Genomic DNA, 17,888 nt, shown 5'->3' on the forward strand with positions numbered 1-17,888 from the left:
CAGGCCGAAGGTGGCATGCAATCCATCTTTAAGGACTGTCAACAGATCTCTGTTCACACCTGGACATCAGGGGCACAAAAACCTCAGGGCTGGGACAAAAGCTGACCCTCAAGCCCCCATCTCAAAGCAGTGGCACTTTCCCCAAAAATGCAAATTAAGACTTTTATCTAATTACCAGTGAGAAATGCTTGCTGTCCGAATAAGGCTAGGCACTTCCTTTAGAAACGGCAAAGGTTCCGGGAGCTGATTCAACTGTCCTTGCCACCATTCAGTCCTGTGCATGGCTACAGCTATGCAAGAACATCCTGCTTAAACCAAGGCTGCTTTCTCTTTTGCTTTGCAAAGGCACCGCGTTAACTGCTCAGAGCAGGACAGACACATAGTCCCAGGGCGCATGCAAAGTTCCAGCTGAAGTTTGAGCTTCTAAGTAACAGCACACAAAGCCAGAGTAAATAGGGCTATTATTATTTTTTACCTGCCTGTTAAAAGCTTCCAAGGACAGGCTTGGGAAGAAAAGCCGTAATCGGGGCTGCCGAGCCCCATGCAATCGTAGACGGAACTTAGGAGCCAGACAGTCAATAGTCCTGGTTAGCTCTGCATTAAAGCAGGCCACCGGGGAATCGGCTGAGAGGCCATCAACATGGCTAATGCATCCCCTACCACTCTCTGGAAGCCATTTGGCTCCATTAAGTGGTGGGGGTGGACCACTCAAATCGGTCCCACCTCCCTGCGGAGGGGAAGGATCGCAGAGAAGTCTAGTTGTACCAGGAAGTGATCTGACTGTGGCATTTCTTTTGTTCCACTCAAACTTAGTGTCAGATCACTAAGGTAAACCCCAGATCTAAGGCATGTCCATGGCTGTGTGTAGGGCCAGATTTATTCAGGGACAGCCCCATGGGGGGGCATTCTTTCAATGAGTCCTGAGCAACCCCTCATAACACGTGCTGGCATGGATGTTAAAATCACCCAGGACCACCAAACTAGGTGTCTCCAGGAGAACATCTGGCATGGCCTGAAGCAGCTTGGGCAGGGAATGCTTGGTGCGGCAGGTACACCGAAAGGAATCTTGCACTGCCCCTATTGCCCACCTTCCGGAACACACACTCAGAGAACTGTGTCTCCCCAGTAGAACACCTGGTGAAAACCAAGGACTTTTTACGAATCACTGCACCCACACAACTTGCGTCGCTGGTGGACAAGCAGCAGCAAGAACAAGCCCAGCTTTCAGGTCAATTCCTCCACCCACAATCAAGTCATGGATGGCAGTGGTCTTATGAATCACTGGTCTGCCATTGCATTGCTCTAGTAGTGCACCTGGAAGAAATGTTTTAACCTTGTTCTCTCCCTGTTGGAAGGGATGCGGGTGGCACTGTGGGTTAAACCACAGAGCCTAGGACTTGCTGATCAGAAGGTCAGCGGTTCGAATCCCCGCAACGGGGTGACCTCCCGTTGCTCGGTCCCTGCTTCTGCCAACCTAGCAATTCGAAAGCGTGTCAAAAGCATGTCTACAAGCAAGCAAGTAGATAAATAGGTACCGCTCCGGCGGGAAGGTAAACGGCATTTCCGTGCGCTGCTCTGGTTCGCCAGAAGCGGCTTAGTCATGCTGGCCACATGACCCGGAAACTGTACTCCGGCTCCCTCAGCCAATAAAGCAAGATTAGCGCCGCAACCCCAGAGTCGGCCACGACTGGACCTAATGGTCAGGGGTCCCTTTACCTTTTCCACCCTGTTGGACAAGGTTTCTACACCCTTGTGCAAATTACGGTAATAGAAACAAACAGTGTAGTTTATTGTACAAAACTCACATATACATGTACAAAACTCACATATACATACATTAGTAATGGATATGTCGTCCGCTATTTTTAAGCAGCATTTGAACACAGTTTGGCATGGAGTCTACTAATGTCAAACAGTCACTGTTGATTTTCGGATCCCTGTACCACACTTGAATCAGTGCCTGAATGAGCTTCTCCATAGTCATACAGTCTACAGCACGGAGGTGACGTTTGCATACGTATAGCCCACAAATTCTCAATGGAATTTACGTCCGGGGAATTCCCTGACCAAGTACCTGCATTTTCTGCTCTGTCATGAATTTCTTCACCACTTTCGATGTGTGACAGGGGGCTAGGTCCTGCTGCAATATCCCAGTACCGTCAGGATACCTCTTTTCCAGCTCTGGAATAACTCTCTTTCGTGGAACCTCAATATATTGTGGTGAGCGCATCATTCCTTCTGTTGGCTGCTGGCTTCTGACACCATAATGATCAACTGACACTTCATGTTTGTTTTGAGTACAGGATTACGAGTAAGATAGAAAACATGCTTTGTTTCAATTAATTTGCACAAGGGTGTACGTGCAGAGAATGGTTTTTACTTTTAAGTGGAGAAGCAATCAAAACCACAGTCAGAAAGTCAGCTCAGGAACCTGTACATGGGCAGGTTATAAACCGAACAAGCAAAATGGGTCCATTCTGCCATGCTGATTCCACCTCATTTTTCCTGCCTACATAGATTGAATCACATATGCAGGTTGTCCGTGAGCTGGAGAGGTAGATCATGTTTACAGAGACATACATGCATGCACGCTTCAAGTCAAAAGCTGTAAATCATTCTGAGATAAACTATTTTGTAACAAAGCCTAATTTTCTGTATTTCCTTTGGTGTACCTCATCATGATAACTGCTCTTGCTCTTCATAACGCCAGCTGAAATTGGCATCCGAGGATTCCAGTTATCACCTTGTTGGGAGCCATATATTACTCAGCGAGTAATGAGTTTAGCAATCAGCTCAGCGAACTGATAACAGACACTTTCCTCTCTCTCTCTCTCTCTCTCTCTCTCTCTCTCTCTCCCTTCAAAGGACAAAAAGAGTTATTCCTGCCCTGTGTGTGAGAAATCTTTTACCGAAGACCGACTTATAAAATCGCACATAAAGACAAACCACCCAGGTAAGACAAGCCGCATTAATGGTCTTAAATGTAGCGTAATAGTGGAGCCGTGCTCCAGACTAAGCAATAGATTTTAGCTGTGTTGGTGTATGCTGGTTATCATACGTGGAGCAGCTCATGGCTATTAGTAGCAACAGCAGCAGCAAACTCCTGGTGCCTCGCCTCACCTTGCTAGCCTTATTTTGAACTCTGCTTGGCCCGGGCTCTACTCTACACCCAATCTGCATGCTCTAGCCTTTGCCTTGCCTGCCTGGACCATTTCCCTTTGCTTCAGCAGCCGAAAACCAAAAACAGACCCCTGCTGAGGCCCGACGCTTGGCCACTCCAGAGGCTTCATACAGCCTGCCAGTAACAGGAGGTGATATTCCCAACCCCTGTTCCCCTTTTAATTCTGAATCATAGAATCATAGAGTTGGAAGAGACCACAAGGGCCATTGAGTCCAACCCCCTGCCAAGCAGGAAACACCATCAGAGCACTCCTGACATATGGTTGTCAAGCCTCTGCTTAAAGACCTCCAAAGAAGGAGACTCCATCACACTCCTTGGCAGAAAATTCCACTGTCGAACAGCTCTTACTGTCAGGAAGTTCTTCCTAATGTTTAGGTGGAATCTTTTTTCTTGTAGTTTGGAACCATTGCTCCGTGTCCGCTTCTCTGGAGCAGCAGAAAACAACCTTTCTCCCTCCTCCATGTGACATCCTTTTATATATTTGAACATGGCTATCATATCACCCCTTAACCTCCTCTTCTCCAGGCTAAATATGCCCAGCTCCCCCAGCCGTTCCTCATAAGGCATCGTTTCCAGGCCTTTGACCATTTTGGTTGCCCTCCTCTGGACACGTTCCAGTTTGTCAGTGTCCTGAAGAGAGGCCTGACCACGCAATCTGGATTTGGCCCATGAGGTTCTCAGCTCAGACCCCAAGATCCCTAGCAATGACCCTGCAGGGTCCTCTCCATTCGAGGTTTTTAATAATAATAATAAATTTTATTTATACCCCGCCCTCCCCAGCTGAGACCGGGCTCAGGGCGGCTAACACAATACAATTTAAAAACAAGATTATAATATAACATTAAAATGCAGCCTCATTTCAGTAGAAACTTTTTGGGGATGAAAACGTCAAATCTTCACCAAGGCCAACTATCCAGACTGGTCCTACGTGGGCCAGAAAAAAGCCAGGGAAGTCCCCATTTAGGAGTTCCATCACAGAAGGAGAAAGGAGAAAGAAAAGAGGGGAAGGGGATCAAGTTGATTCCAAGCCAAAGGCCAGGTGGAACAACTCTGTCTTACAGGCCCTGTGGAAAGAAATCAGATCCTGCAGGGCCCTGGTCTCATGAGACAGAGCATTCCACCAGGCCGGAGCCAGTGTTGAAAAGGCCCTGGCTTTGGTCGAGTCTAATCTAACTTCCTTAGGGTCCGGGACCTCTAGGGTGTTGCTATTTATGGACCTTAAGGTCCTCTGCGAGGCATATCGGGAGAGGCAGTCCCATAGGTTATGATCCAAGATGTAACTGAACTAAGATCCAAGATGTAACTGAACGACTGCAAGGAATCATAAAACCCACTGACAAATACCCCTTCCTCTTGGTTCATGTGGGAACCAATGACACTGCAAGCAATAGCCTCCAGAAGATCAAAAGAGACTATGAGGCTCTGGGCAGGAAATTGAAGCAATTAAATGCACAAATTGTCATCTCATCTGTCCTCCCAGTTGAACGACGTGGCCCAGGGAGAGAGAGAAAAATAGTGGAAGTGAACAGCTGGCTTCGCAAATAGTGTAAACAGGAACGGTTTGGATTCTTAGATCACGGACTGCAGTTTCTTGAAGATGGACTTCTGGCAAGAGATGGGCTGCACCTCACAACGGTTGGGAGGAATGTTTTTGCCAAAAATCTCAGAAACCTCATCAGGAGGGCTTTAAACTGACTAATGTGGGGGAGGAAGACAGTGCTCCTGAAGGTAGGAGTCTATCAATTGATGAAGATGATCATCCAAATGTCATAGACCAAATGGAGCAAACAGTACGCAGACCTAGTGGTGGGAGGAAAAAATCCTTAAATAAGAGACACGGGGGAATGATTAATGGACTTCAATGTCTGTACACTAATGCGCAAAGCATGGGTAATAAACAAGATGAGCTTGAGCTCTTGGTACAGCAAACTAAATATGACATAATAGGCATCACTGAAACCTGGTGGGATAAGTCCCACGACTGGAATGTAATAATGGAGGGTTACAATCTATTTCAGAGAAACAGACCAGACAAGAAAGGAGGAGGAGTGGCGTTATATGTCAGGGATGTGTATACCTGTGAAGAGATCCAAGATTTAGAACCTCAAAGCCAAAGTGAGAGCATTTGGGTCAAAATTAAGGGAGAGATGAATAACAGGGACCTCATTGTGGGAATTTACTATAGATCCCCAAGCCAAATGGAGGACATAGATGATGCCTTCCTGGAACAGATGGCCAAGCATGCAAAAGGAAGGGAGATAGTAGTAATGGGGGACTTCAATTACCCGGATATTTGCTGGATGTCAAACTCAGCCAAGAGCATAAGGTCAAACAGATTCCTCACTGGCCTTGCAGAGAACTTCGTTGTTCAGAAAGTGGGAGAAGCAACAAGAGGAACAGCCATTTTAGATCTGGTCCTAACCAATGTTGATGACCTGGTTAGTGGTGTAGAAGTGGAAGGATCATTAGGCGCGAGTGATCATGCTCTTCTGAAGTTTACTATACAGCGGAAAGGAGCAGCCAAGCATACTAGGACTCAATTTCTTGACTTTAGGAAAGCCGACTTCATAAAACTTAGGGAAGTGCTGGTGAGATCCCATGGACAGTAATATTAAAAGGAAAGGGAGTTCATGATGGCTGGGAGTTTGTTAAGAGAGAGATAGTAAAAGCACAACTTCAGGCAATACCAATGAGACAGAAACATGGAAGGTGCCTAAAGAAGGCGGGGTGGCTATCTAAAGAACTTTTAACTGAGTTAAGATTAAAAAAGGATGTGTACAAAAAATGGAAAAGGGGGGAAACCACCAAAGAGGAATTCAAACAAATAGCCAGCACGTGTAGACACAAAGTCAGAAAAGCTAAAGCACAGAATGAACTCAGGCTTGCTAGAGAGGTTAAAAGCAACAAAAAAGGCTTTTATGGGTATGTTCGTAGCAAAAGGAAGAACAAAGAAACAGTGGGGTCACTCAGAGGAGAAGATGGTGAAATGCAAACAGGGGACACAGAAAGGGCTGAACTCCTCAATGCCTTCTTTGCCTCAGTCTTCTCCGATAAAGAAAACAATGCCCGACCTGAAGAATTTGGAGCAAATGATTCAGCAGAGGAAACACAGCCCAGAATAACTAAGGAGATAGTACAAGAATACTTGGCTAGTTTAGATGTATTCAAGTCTCCAGGGCCAGATGAACTGCATCCAAGAGTATTAAAAGAACTGGCAGATGTGATCTCAGAACCACTGGCAGTCATCTTTGAGAATTCCTGGAGAACAGGCGAAGTCCCGGCAGACTGGAGGAGGGCAAATGCTGTCCCTATTTTCAAAAAGGGGAAAAGAGAGGACCCAAATAATTACCGCCCAGTCAGTCTGACATCAATACCAGGGAAGATTCTGGAGCAGATCATTAAGCAAACAGTCTGTGAGCACCTAGAAAGGAATGCTGTGATCACCAATAGTCAGCATGGATTTCTGAAAAATAAGTCATGTCAGACTAACCTGATCTCGTTTTTTGACAGAATTACAAGCCTGGTAGATGAAGGGAACGCAGTGGATGTAGCCTACCTTGATTTCAGCAAGGCATTTGACAAGGTGCCCCATGATATTCTTGTAAAGAAGCTGGTAAAATGCGGTCTTGACTATGCTACCACTCAGTGGATTTGTAACTGGCTGACTGACCGAACCCAAAGGGTGCTCATCAATGGTTCCTCTTCATCCTGGAGAAGAGTGACTAGTGGGGTGCCACAGGGTTCTGTCTTGGGCCCGGTCTTATTCAACATCTTTATCAACGACTTGGATGATGGACTCAAGGGCATTCTGATCAAATTTGCAGATGACACCAAACTGGGAGGGGTGGCTAACACCCCAGAGGACAGGATCACACTTCAAAACGACCTTGACAGATTAGAGAACTGGGCCAAAACAAACAAGATGAATTTTAATAGGGAGAAATGTAAAGTATTGCACTTGGGCAAAAAAAATGAGAGGCACAAATACAAGATGGGTGACACCTGGCTTGAGAGCAGTACATGTGAAAAGGATCTAGGAGTCTTGGTTGACCACAAACTTGACATGAGCCAACAGTGGGACGCGGCAGCTAAAAAAGCCAATGCAATTCTGGGCTGCATCAATAGGAGTATTGCATCTAGATCAAGGGAAGTAATAGTGCCACTGTATTCTGCTCTGGTCAGACCTCACCTGGAGTACTGTGTCCAGTTCTGGGCACCACAGTTCAAGAAGGACACTGACAAACTGGAACGTGTCCAGAGGAGGGCAACCAAAATGGTCAAAGGCCTGGAAACGATGCCTTATGAAGAACGGCTAAGGGAGCTGGGCATGTTTAGCCTGGAGAAGAGGAGGTTAAGGGGTGATATGATAGCCATGTTCAAATATATAAAAGGATGTCACATAGAGGAGGGGAAAAGGTTGTTTTCTGCTGCTCCAGAGAAGCAGACACGGAGCAATGGTTCCAAACTACAAGAAAAAAGATTCCACCTAAACATTAGGAAGAACTTCCTGACAGTAAGAGCTGTTCGACAGTGGAATTTGCTGCCAAGGAGTGTGGTGGAGTCTTCTTCATTGGAGGTCTTTAAGCAGAGGCTTGACAACCATATGTCAGGAGTGCTCTGATGGTGTTTCCTGCTTCGCAGGGGGTTGGACTCGATGGCCCTTGTGGTCTCTTCCAACTCTATGATTCTATGATTCTAGGTTAAGCAGAGGTTGGATGACCATCTATGTCATGGATGCTTTAGTTGAGATTCCTACATTGCAGGGGGTTGGACTAGATGACCCTCGGGGTTTCTTCTAACTCTGCAATATACACTCAGCATATGCATCTTTTTAAAAGGCATGCAATTAGCTTGACTTTTACACACTCTTGGGACTCAGCAACATAGTCCCATCACTTCATTATTTCTAGTTGATTATAGCCTCACATCTGTATTCTCAGGCCTTTTGGTGTTGTTAACGACCTGCCTGCTTGGGTATTTCGGGCTCCTCTGGAAATCCCAGGTGAAACCTTAAGCAAATGTTATGCGCCTCTCAGAGAGCACAGAAGCTAATAAATGTTTGGTTAGCGAAGCTGCCCGGTTCGGTATTGGCCGCCTGAGAGTGCTCCCTGCCAGAAAGGAGAAGAAAAAAAACCACCCATTTCTGCAGCAATGGCGCAACCAGCCTCTTAATTTGTCACAAAAATAGCAAGTCACCATGGAGGCAACTCAGCACACAAAAGCAATGGCCAGTCCTTGAAAAAGCTGTAAAATAATGAAGCAGTTTCCTTAAGACTGCACAACCCCACTGGAAGGCTGGTGCGGAGAGAGGGAGAAAGAGAAGAGAAAACAAGGAAAAGGAAGCCTATTGAAAGGATGTGGCAAGGAGCAATCTAAATATTATGTTTTCCCATTATTGTCATGTGTTTCCCGAAGGCTAAAGCTTTCCCCCCATGTGTGTTTTTTCTCCCCCCTCTCCCCTCTCCAGAGGTTTCCATGAACACCATCTCCGAGATTGTTGGCAGGAGAGTTCAGCTAAAAGGGCTGATAGGAAAGCGAGCCGTGAAATGCCCCTATTGCAATTTTTACTTCATGAAGAATGGATCAGACCTTCAGCGTCACATCTGGGCCCATCAAGGTAACTGCAGCATAGCTGGCACTTAATCTGTTTAAAAATTGTGATCACTTCCTGACACGCCGGTGCTCCGGTTATGGCCTAGCTAGACGCATGGAATGCCATCACACAATTTACTAGCAGCTGTTTCGGGTGAGGGGTCTTTGAGGTTAGGGACCATGTCATGCAGCTGGTGTTTTCCCCAGGAGGGAAGGCGGTGGCTGGGGGGAAAGGTGTTAATTCACAGCTGCTGTTCATCACGTTGTTGTTAGCATCCGTCTGTCTTGAAAGACAACGGAGTGCTCCTCCGGAGATGAAGTCAAACCAAAGCGACCTTCACAGGACGCAAGCCTGGGCAGCATGTACAGAGTTCCTGGGCTGCCCAGAAGACAAGACACACACACACCCTCAGCCTCGCTGATGTGGTCCAAAGGTAAGCAAAGCAATACGTTTAGCACAAGCTTGGCTGAGATTGCAGAGATACATAATTTTGGCGCTTGATACCAAACTGATAAGAGAATTTTCTAGGAAACACAGGCCCTTCCAGACCTTCCAGTTCATAGAGCATCCATCCCGATTTGCTTGCAGGCAGATTACCGTACTTTTCCGTGTATAAGGCGATATTTCTTCCTTAGAAATTATAGGCAAAATTTGTGGGTAGTCTTATACACAGAAAGCAGAGTGGGGCGGCAGAAGCCAGCAGGAGATTGGCAGTGGCGATTGGGCATGTGATTGGTTGCTGCGGCAATGCCTGCTGACGATTGGCTGTGGCTGCGGCAATTGGGTGGTCAATTTATGTCAGCAGCGAGGTGTGTGTGCAATCGGCTGTGGTTGAATCGAGTGGGCAGGTGGGCTTGTGGCTGCGAGCGTGCAGGCGATTGGTGGCCGTGGCGATGCGTGCAATTTGCAGTTGCTGGCAGGTGTTGAAACCCCGCCCCCCAAAAAAGCTGAACAACTCTGGGCAGTCCCCCCCCCCAATTATTTTTTTTGTTGCAGTCCCCCAAAATAGGGGTCGCCTTACACATGGGGCGTGTTATATATGGTATGTTGGTTATTTAACAAGCTTTCATTCCGATTTGCAGGGCATGTTAGGGAGGTTAGATGACAATACTTCAAAGCAAGTGGTACCCCATGCTTCTCAGTGCATTTTCTCCATCACTTTGCTTATCACAAAAAGTCCAATCTTTGCAGGTTTGTTGCACATGAATGCCCAATCAACAACCTGAATTTGCTGGTGCTTTTGAATCCTGCCTGAAAATGTGATGGTCTGAAAGTTCCCTTTGAGGCTCACAGTCCTGGTTCTTCACCCTGGAAGCCCAGTTCTGTGGGCATTTGCGAAGAATTACTGCTTTCCCAGTACTTTCGTCAACATCAGCTTGTTAAGTCTTCCACCCTTCGGACTGGTTCACACTTTGGGTTGCAGCCAATGTTATTCATACTCAGAGAAGATCCATTGAAATTAATGGACATAACTTAGGGCCATTAACTTCAGTGGGTATATTCTGAGTAGAACACAACCCAGAATTTCTTAACGCAGCTGAAAATGTAAACCAACTCTGTTCAAAAGTATTGCACTTTGAGGAGGCACCAGGTGGTTGCCAATTAACGCGAGATGTGTGATGACTCAGGCCTGCAAGTCGTTACTTGATGTTGCAGTCATCAGGTGATGAACTTGCATGCATGATCTGCCCCTCAGTCACCATCCAAGGAAAAGGGCTTACTGTAGGTCAGTGTTTCCCAGACTTGGGTCTCCAGTTGTTTTTGGACTACAGTCCCCATCATCCCTGACCACTGCTCCTGCTAGCTAGGGATGATGGGGGTTGTGTTAGTATTTTCATTCTCTATTGCTGGATCATATGCTCCTATGTTTACTTTTCTGTACTGTTGCATATGGGAACGGAAGTCAGTCTGAGATACTTGCGCTCCTTGTTCTCTGCCTCTCTTCTGAGGGAACTGCCTGTGTGAGAAGACACAGCTCACCGCTCGTCATGATGCTTTTGTTTTCTTTGCTGTAAATAAAGACTCTGATGCAATAATAATAATAATAATAATAATAATAATAATAATAATAATACAGTGGTACCTCGCAAGACGAATGCCTTGAAAGACGAAAAACTCACAAAACGAAAGAGTTTTTCGTTTTTTGAGTTGCTTCGCAAGACGGATTTCCCTATGGGCTTGCTTCGCAAAACGGAAACGTCTTGCAAGTTTGTTTCCTTTGTCTTGCAAGTTTGTTTCCTTTTTCTTAAAACCGTGCATTCACTTCGAGGAGCAACTCATAGCACGCGGTATGGTAGCCTTTATTGAGGCTTTTGAAGACTTTGGTGATTCTTAAAGCTTTTCCAAAGTCCGTGCTTCGCAAGACGAAAAAATTGCAAAACGAAAAAACTCGCAGAACAAATTAACTTCATCTTGCGAGGCACCACTGTAATTTATTTATACCCCGCCCATCTGGCTGGGTTTCCCCGGCCACTCTGGGTGGCTTCCAACAGAACACTAAAAGATAATAACCTATTAAACATTAAAAGCTCCCCTAAACAGGGCTGCCTTCAGATGTCTTCTAAAATTTTGGTAGTTATTTTTCTCTTTGACATCTGGTGGGAGGGCGTTCCACAGGGCAAGTGCCACTACCAAGAAGGCCCTCTGCCTGTTTCCCTATAACTTGGCGTCTCGCAGCGAAGGAACCGTCAGAAGGCCCTCGGCACTCCTCAGTGTCCGGGCAGAATGTTGGAGGTGGAGACGCTCCTTCAGGTATACTGGACCGAGGCCGTTTAGGGCTTTAAAGGTCAACACCAACACTTTGAATTGTGCTCGGATATCCGACACAATCTCACTTTTGCTGAACTGCTAATGCGTGCTCAACATCTACGAATGTGGGTCAAAGTGTTTTGCAGGACTGGCCCAGAGGAATGTCCCGATAGGTTGTAGACCAGAAACAGCTGGAGAACCAAGTTTGGAAAACACTGCTGAAGGTCGTGCAGGGAGCACCTTTGCAGCATCACAGATATGGCAACAGGAGAGGGGTGCAACTTGTAAGATTTGCAATATAAACACACTTAGCTAGAATTAAGCCCCATTGGCTGATAAAAGATTCTTCCAGGTGGTACATTTAGCTACAGCACTGGCTGAATAGGTTTTTAACATACCATAAACACCTTTGGTGAATGCAGAGTGTTCACCAGGACAGTGGCATCTGCTTTGACCAATTTAGTTAATGCTGTAATTAAACATCACTTGGAAGGATATTCCATCTGATGGTGTGTTGTTGTTTTTTTTAAAAAAATGAAAAATAGGCTAGCACAGGCCCTGCTGGCATAGGGCTTCTACATTAATTCCCACTGCTAACTTTATTTATTGCATTTCTCATTTATAGCATCTTTGACATGATAAATGGCAAGCAGTATATTTCCACCTCGCCCCCCTTTGTTGCTCTAGTACTCTGAAAGCAGAGCTCTGACATAAGTCAGCTTTTTGAAGTCTCCTGCTGCATCTTCTATTGGAGCTACCGCAAAGTCTATGTAAATCAGTTGTTTGTGGCTCATCTAGTTCAAAGCTACCCGTTTTAGCGATTTTCTGCCTCAGCAGATAAGTCAAAAGTTATTCCGTAATTAATATTTCGAATCCCTTTTGTTTTTGAATTAATGAATCACAAGTTAGTCCAGCGAGTATTCCTGCCTGATAATATCCACACACAAAAGGGTAAATTAAATTATTACCGTCATCCATGCAAAGGCTGCTGTTTTCAAGCCTGGATATTCTCAAAGCTACAGAAATTATTTCCGCATAGAAAAGTAAAATGCTATTATGACCTAGCTGTGTTTGTGTGTGTACACATAGTGCGGTCTCTCTGCCTCATATATTCCACCATCAATGCAGAAGAAAAGAACTGAAACTCTCCCGCTCCTTTGCATCCTTCATCCCTCTGTGCATCCCCTCCTTTTTATTGCAGCAGCAGCAGCACTCCCTGCCCTTACTGCCTAGGAATAGGGGAGACTTGCTTATTGCAATCCGCTATAATAATAATAATGGGACGCGGGTGGCGCTGTGGGTTAAACCACAGAGCCTAGGACTTGCTGATCAGAAGGTCGGTGGTTCGAATCCCCACGACGGGGTGAGCTCCCATTGCTCGGCTCCTGCTTCTGCCGACCTAGCAGTTTGAAAGCACGTCAAAGTGCAAGTAGATAAATAGGTATCGCTCCGGCGGGAAGGTTAATGCCGTTTCCGTGCACTGCTCTGGTTCGCGGCTTAGTCATGCTGGCCACATGACCCGGGAGCTGCCTGCAGACAAACACTGGCTCCCTCGGCCAGTAAAGTGAGATGAGCGCCACAACCCCAGAGTCGGCCATGACTGGACCTAATGGTCGGGGTCCCTTTACCTTTACTAACATGAACTGAGGATCCTTGTCCTCTACCAGGGATTTTAGACATTGAAGTAGTCCTAGAACATCGCCTTCAAGTGGCCATTCCTCGTATCCCTGCAAAGTTTTTGACCAGTCATCTCCAGGCAGCCCTTTCTTCATTTCTGTTCTCTCTCTTTTTGCACAGGCATCAAGCCATTCAAATGCTCCCTGTGCGAATATGCCACTCGCAGCAAGAGCAACCTGAAAGCTCACATGAACCGCCACAGCACTGAGAAGACCCACCTGTGCGATATGTGCGGGAAGAAGTTCAAATCCAAAGGCACCCTGAAGAGCCACAAGCTCCTCCACACCGCCGATGGCAAGTAGCTCTCTATCAGGGCCGACACCACCCAAAGCCCTTCCGCAATGGTTTTCATCATATTGCTCGTTTGAAATTGCAAGCTAGCAGACTCAGAGCAATGCAGTGGTGCTGCATGGAGTTAGGGTGGCTTTCATGGAAAACCCTATACAAACTTGCACCGGGGGTGGGAGAGTTCTGCCCCAAAGGCTAATTAGGCCTGGCACAGGTTCAGATTTGGCCTGCAAGGTTATTTCCCCCAAGCCATGCCCACTTGCCCCACAGCTGATGTGATATATGACATCAGGTGCAGGGCAAACAGAGTTGTGGCTGTTGATGCATAACTGGTAGTCTTAAAGGGCACTCCTGATTTCCCATTGGAAATAAAGAGCAAGTGTGCTGGATTCAGCTGCACTGGGGTCATGGCACAGGGAACTCCACAGGGCTTAAGTTGCCACTTATTAGCAGATAGGCAGCGACTCCAGGCATGTCGGATCATGCATCCAATCCCTGAAGAAGGCAGTAACTTCAAGGCTGCTTGTCAACTAATATTTGCTGGCTTCAACTTTCAGCGAATCAGTGGGGCTTCAGAGCGCTTTGCCAAGACCCGAGTGGTGCTCTGAAGTCCCAACCAACATTCATCTGATGCCAAGTGATTGACAAGTGGGTGGTAAGGGAGATAAAGACCTGTGCTACGCCATGCCACACAGAAGCCCTGTGCATGGAGTGAATCAATTGGCCCCTTGATATCACCACCTGCCCAATGACGCGTCTAAAAAAACCCCCAAAACACCAAGGTGTTAAGATTCCATCTGCTCACACACTGTTACCTCTCACCTTTGTTTCTTTTCCAATACTCTGTAAAGATGCCTAAATGCAAGCAGTGTGTTTTGCACCAAGTTTTATTATATGCATGAAGAATAGTCAGAGTTGCATTGCTAGATTAGACCAAAGATTCACCTAGCACTTCCTGTCTATCAACTGGCCAGCCACTTCTGTTCTTGGGAGGCTGTTTCTGCAAACTCAGCCGTCCCCTGTCCAACATTTTTCTATTCCTTGCTCTTGCCAAGAATGGCACATCAGTACAGAATGAATCTTTGTCCGAGTTTATTGCTGTTCACAGTAACTAATGAAGCACAGAGCATGGCTTCTAAGTTCAATTAGATAGTGAACGTTCTAAACATCAAGCCTTTTCCCTCCACCGTGTTTTATGGGAACTGTCAACCTTATGCATAAGCTTCTCTGGAAATCCATCAACAACTTAAAATTTAGAGGAGAAAACTTGACAAGTTAGTATAGATTTGCCTTTTCAACTTGCACTTTGGGGTTCCCTTTTAAGTTTTTGACAGCTGTTGCTGAAAGGATTTCAAAGAAATTCTCTGTCGTGGTAATGAAGGAGGAGCTGGAGTAAAACAGATCTCTGTGCAGGTTTTAATATGCTCGCATCATACTGAGAGTCTTCCACAGTTTGCAAACAGCTGAGAGTTGAAGAGAGAAGGGCTACCGATTTAGCATCTAAAAAGAGGCCCGGCAGGTGCTTTAAATGCTGTAAACTGTTCTGCAGTCCAGACTTGTATAGCATAAAGTCAAGCAAATAAATAAATGATGTGAAATGTTAAAGGGGGCATTCGGGAAGAGAATTGCTTGCAGCACTTACGACATGCTCAGGTTTATTTAAAGTTTCTTTTATGCCACCAGGATTCAAAGGCTGTTACTCCCTTGTGTTTGTTTGTTGTCCTGCGAATCTAAGGTATCAATACCAATGTACATAAACCAGGAATTATACAGTTTTTAAAGCCTCCTGCTTTACTTTTGAATATATTGGGGCGAAGCTAGATGTGGTGTAGAGCATCTGTGATCGAGATCTCCTATTGTCAATTTTAAAATACTTTGAAGCTTAAAGAAGCCACAGGGAAGGGGTTATGAGAAAGAGGGGGATAACCTTTTCCACAGCACCATTTGCCTAGCCTAAATTTCCCACCACATTTGGGGAGGGTAGTTTAGAAAATGTTGCGGTGGAAGGATTAAAACATCTCCTGACCTATCGCTGCTGCCCCAACTTGATTTGCCACCCATGAAAACCTACAGGAGAACTGACTCATTGATGTTCCCTTGTCACATTTAATTAACCTTTTAGACTGTCCAAAGACCTTTGAAACTGTGGACTTTAAGAGAGGCAGAATCGTTCTGGTTTTGCCTTAAGTGGCGATTCTCCTTCAGGACACTTCATTCTCCCAAATTCATCCCATCAATAGAACACATTCAGGTGATTTCAAAGGTTGCCATCTGAAGACAACTGACCAAGCACACATCAAGGAAGATGCGTAAATGGAAACTCAACATAACAGTGAAACGGTATCATAAAGGCGGGTAAATCACAGCTTCAGAAACAAATAAAAGCAGCATTATAGAAACAGAAATTCAGGAATAGCAGGATTGAATCATGACGGTCGCTACTTCATATCTGTTTTCCTCTGTTTAAATGAGACAACGCATTTGTATCTGAATTGGTTGGTTTTCTGTTTCAGGGAAACAGTTCAAGTGCACAGTGTGCGATTATACTGCCGCACAAAAGCCACAGCTGCTGAGGCACATGGAGCAGCATGCTTCGTTCAAGGTAAGGAGGTTGGTGCTGACTTGGCTGCGTGAACCGCTGTGCCGCCAAGCAGTTATTGTGGGTGCAGCACATGGCAGCGGTTGAGATACTGCAGGAAACTATGCCCAAGGTTAGAGGTTCCAGATTTAGATGTCCCTGGACCGGCATGGGAAGCTGGAGCCAGAGATATCCTTATAACTTCTATCTTCTGCCCCCTCCCAGGGGCCAAGTTTGGCAGGTGGGGTTGCCCACCTCCAAATCAGCTGGCATCGCGATGACATCTGGTGACCCATTTTTGCCTACACAGGTTGCAGTTAAACCATACTGGCACAGGCATGTCTAGAAATGTGTGGGGTGCTTTAAAGCCCTGATATTCAGCTGATTGTCTATTTCTCCTGATTTGATAGATATCTCTTCTGTACACTTCTCTCCCCTGCCCCTTAAAGTTTTGTTTCACTTTCCTGCCCTTAAGCCTCAGATCCCTGGGCTGAACTTCGACCCTCCTGTAGCTTTCAAAGCTGTGGCTCAAAACAACCTGTGCATTGGGGATATTAAAACAAAAGGCCTGCTGTTTTACAACAGAAACAAACCCCCACAGGCTAAGCAGCTACATTCTAGATGATGATGATGGTTATGCATTTTATCATTATTAGGATGCATTTTAGCCCTCTTCAGGCATTCAAAAGAACAAATCTTTTGTGATGTGTTAATGTATCTAGGATTGCATATTTATGCAATTAACTTTCTCCATGCTTGCATTTTTGGGATTCGTCTTTCCTTCCGATATTTACAGAAAGAATTCTAGCTAGCTACAGTTACCATATAACATGATACCATCTGTATTTTATTGGTTTCTGTGGACGTCAGTAAGGATAAGGTAATTATTTTCTTTTCAGTAATTCTGCCTCTTGCTCTCAAGATATTAGACCAATATATTTCAGTGAATAAACATGTCCACCTTAAACAGAAACATGCTGGCATTTCTTGTGTGCATCCCAGAATAGATGATGATAAAACACGGTCATTTTGTATAGATTCTGAGGCAGATATTCCATCTGGTCACCATTCTGGCATATGTTTAAAAAGATGCAAATGAAGAATGCCTGGCCAGAAATTTCATGAACAAGGCGAATTCTGAAGTGTTTTGAACAGATTAGCAGCACTGAACTATTTAAGTGGCTGGGACATAATGTACCGCAGTGACTGAGGCAAGGCTGAGAGTGGAGGATTGTGTTAGGCTGAGTAAGATAAAACAATAGAAAGAATGTTTCAGAGTACGATTCAAAATGTTGGTGCTAATCTTTAAAGCCCTGAACGGCCTCAGCCCAATATACCTGAAGGAGCGTCTCCACCCCCATCGTTCTGCTCCAACTCCGAGGGCCTTCTGGCGGTCCCCTCACTGTGAGAAGCTACAGGGAACCAGGCAGAGGGCCTTCTTGGTAGTGGCTCCTGCCCTGTGGAATGCCCTCCCACCAGATGTCAAGGAAATAAGCAACTATCTGACTTCTAGAAGACATCTGAAAACAGCCCTGTTTAGGGAAGTTTTTAATGTTTGATCTTTTATCGTGTTTTTAATGTTTGTGTTTTTAATGTGCTGTTGGGAGCCGCCCAGAGTGGCTGGGGAAACCCAGCCAGATGGGCAGGGTATAAATTAGTAGTAGTAAGCTGAATGGTACTCACGTATAAATGGCAGTAGCCTATCAACACCCTCCAGGCCTGTCTCTCAAGCCCTTGAGACTCTCCCCAAGCCACAGCCCTCACTACCCCTCCTTCAGGTCGCCCTCAAGTGCTTTTGTCTGCTAGAACGAGTCCTTGGCCAC

At 45.8% G+C, this 17,888-nt stretch overlaps 1 protein-coding gene and 1 long non-coding RNA gene across 3 annotated transcripts in view; one reads left to right on the plus strand and one right to left on the minus strand.

Moving 5' to 3' along the window:
- LOC309349173 overlaps positions 1–17,888 on the minus strand; it is a 688,744-nt gene that overhangs the window by 45,237 nt on the left and 625,619 nt on the right. The gene's annotated exons all lie outside the window — the stretch shown is intronic.
- ZFAT (zinc finger and AT-hook domain containing) overlaps positions 1–17,888 on the plus strand; it is an 83,976-nt gene that overhangs the window by 38,451 nt on the left and 27,637 nt on the right. For both annotated transcript variants that reach the window (XM_081874002.1, XM_081874003.1), the window contains 4 exons: positions 2,866–2,953; positions 8,649–8,798; positions 13,320–13,493; positions 16,001–16,089. In XM_081874002.1, the coding sequence (XP_081730128.1) occupies positions 2,866–2,953; positions 8,649–8,798; positions 13,320–13,493; positions 16,001–16,089 (501 nt within the window). The remainder of the gene's footprint in view (positions 1–2,865; positions 2,954–8,648; positions 8,799–13,319; positions 13,494–16,000; positions 16,090–17,888) is intronic.

This window comes from Podarcis erhardii (assembly GCF_964252035.2).
Source record: "Podarcis erhardii genome assembly, chromosome: 8".
NCBI classification, from domain to species: Eukaryota; Metazoa; Chordata; class Lepidosauria; order Squamata; family Lacertidae; genus Podarcis; species Podarcis erhardii.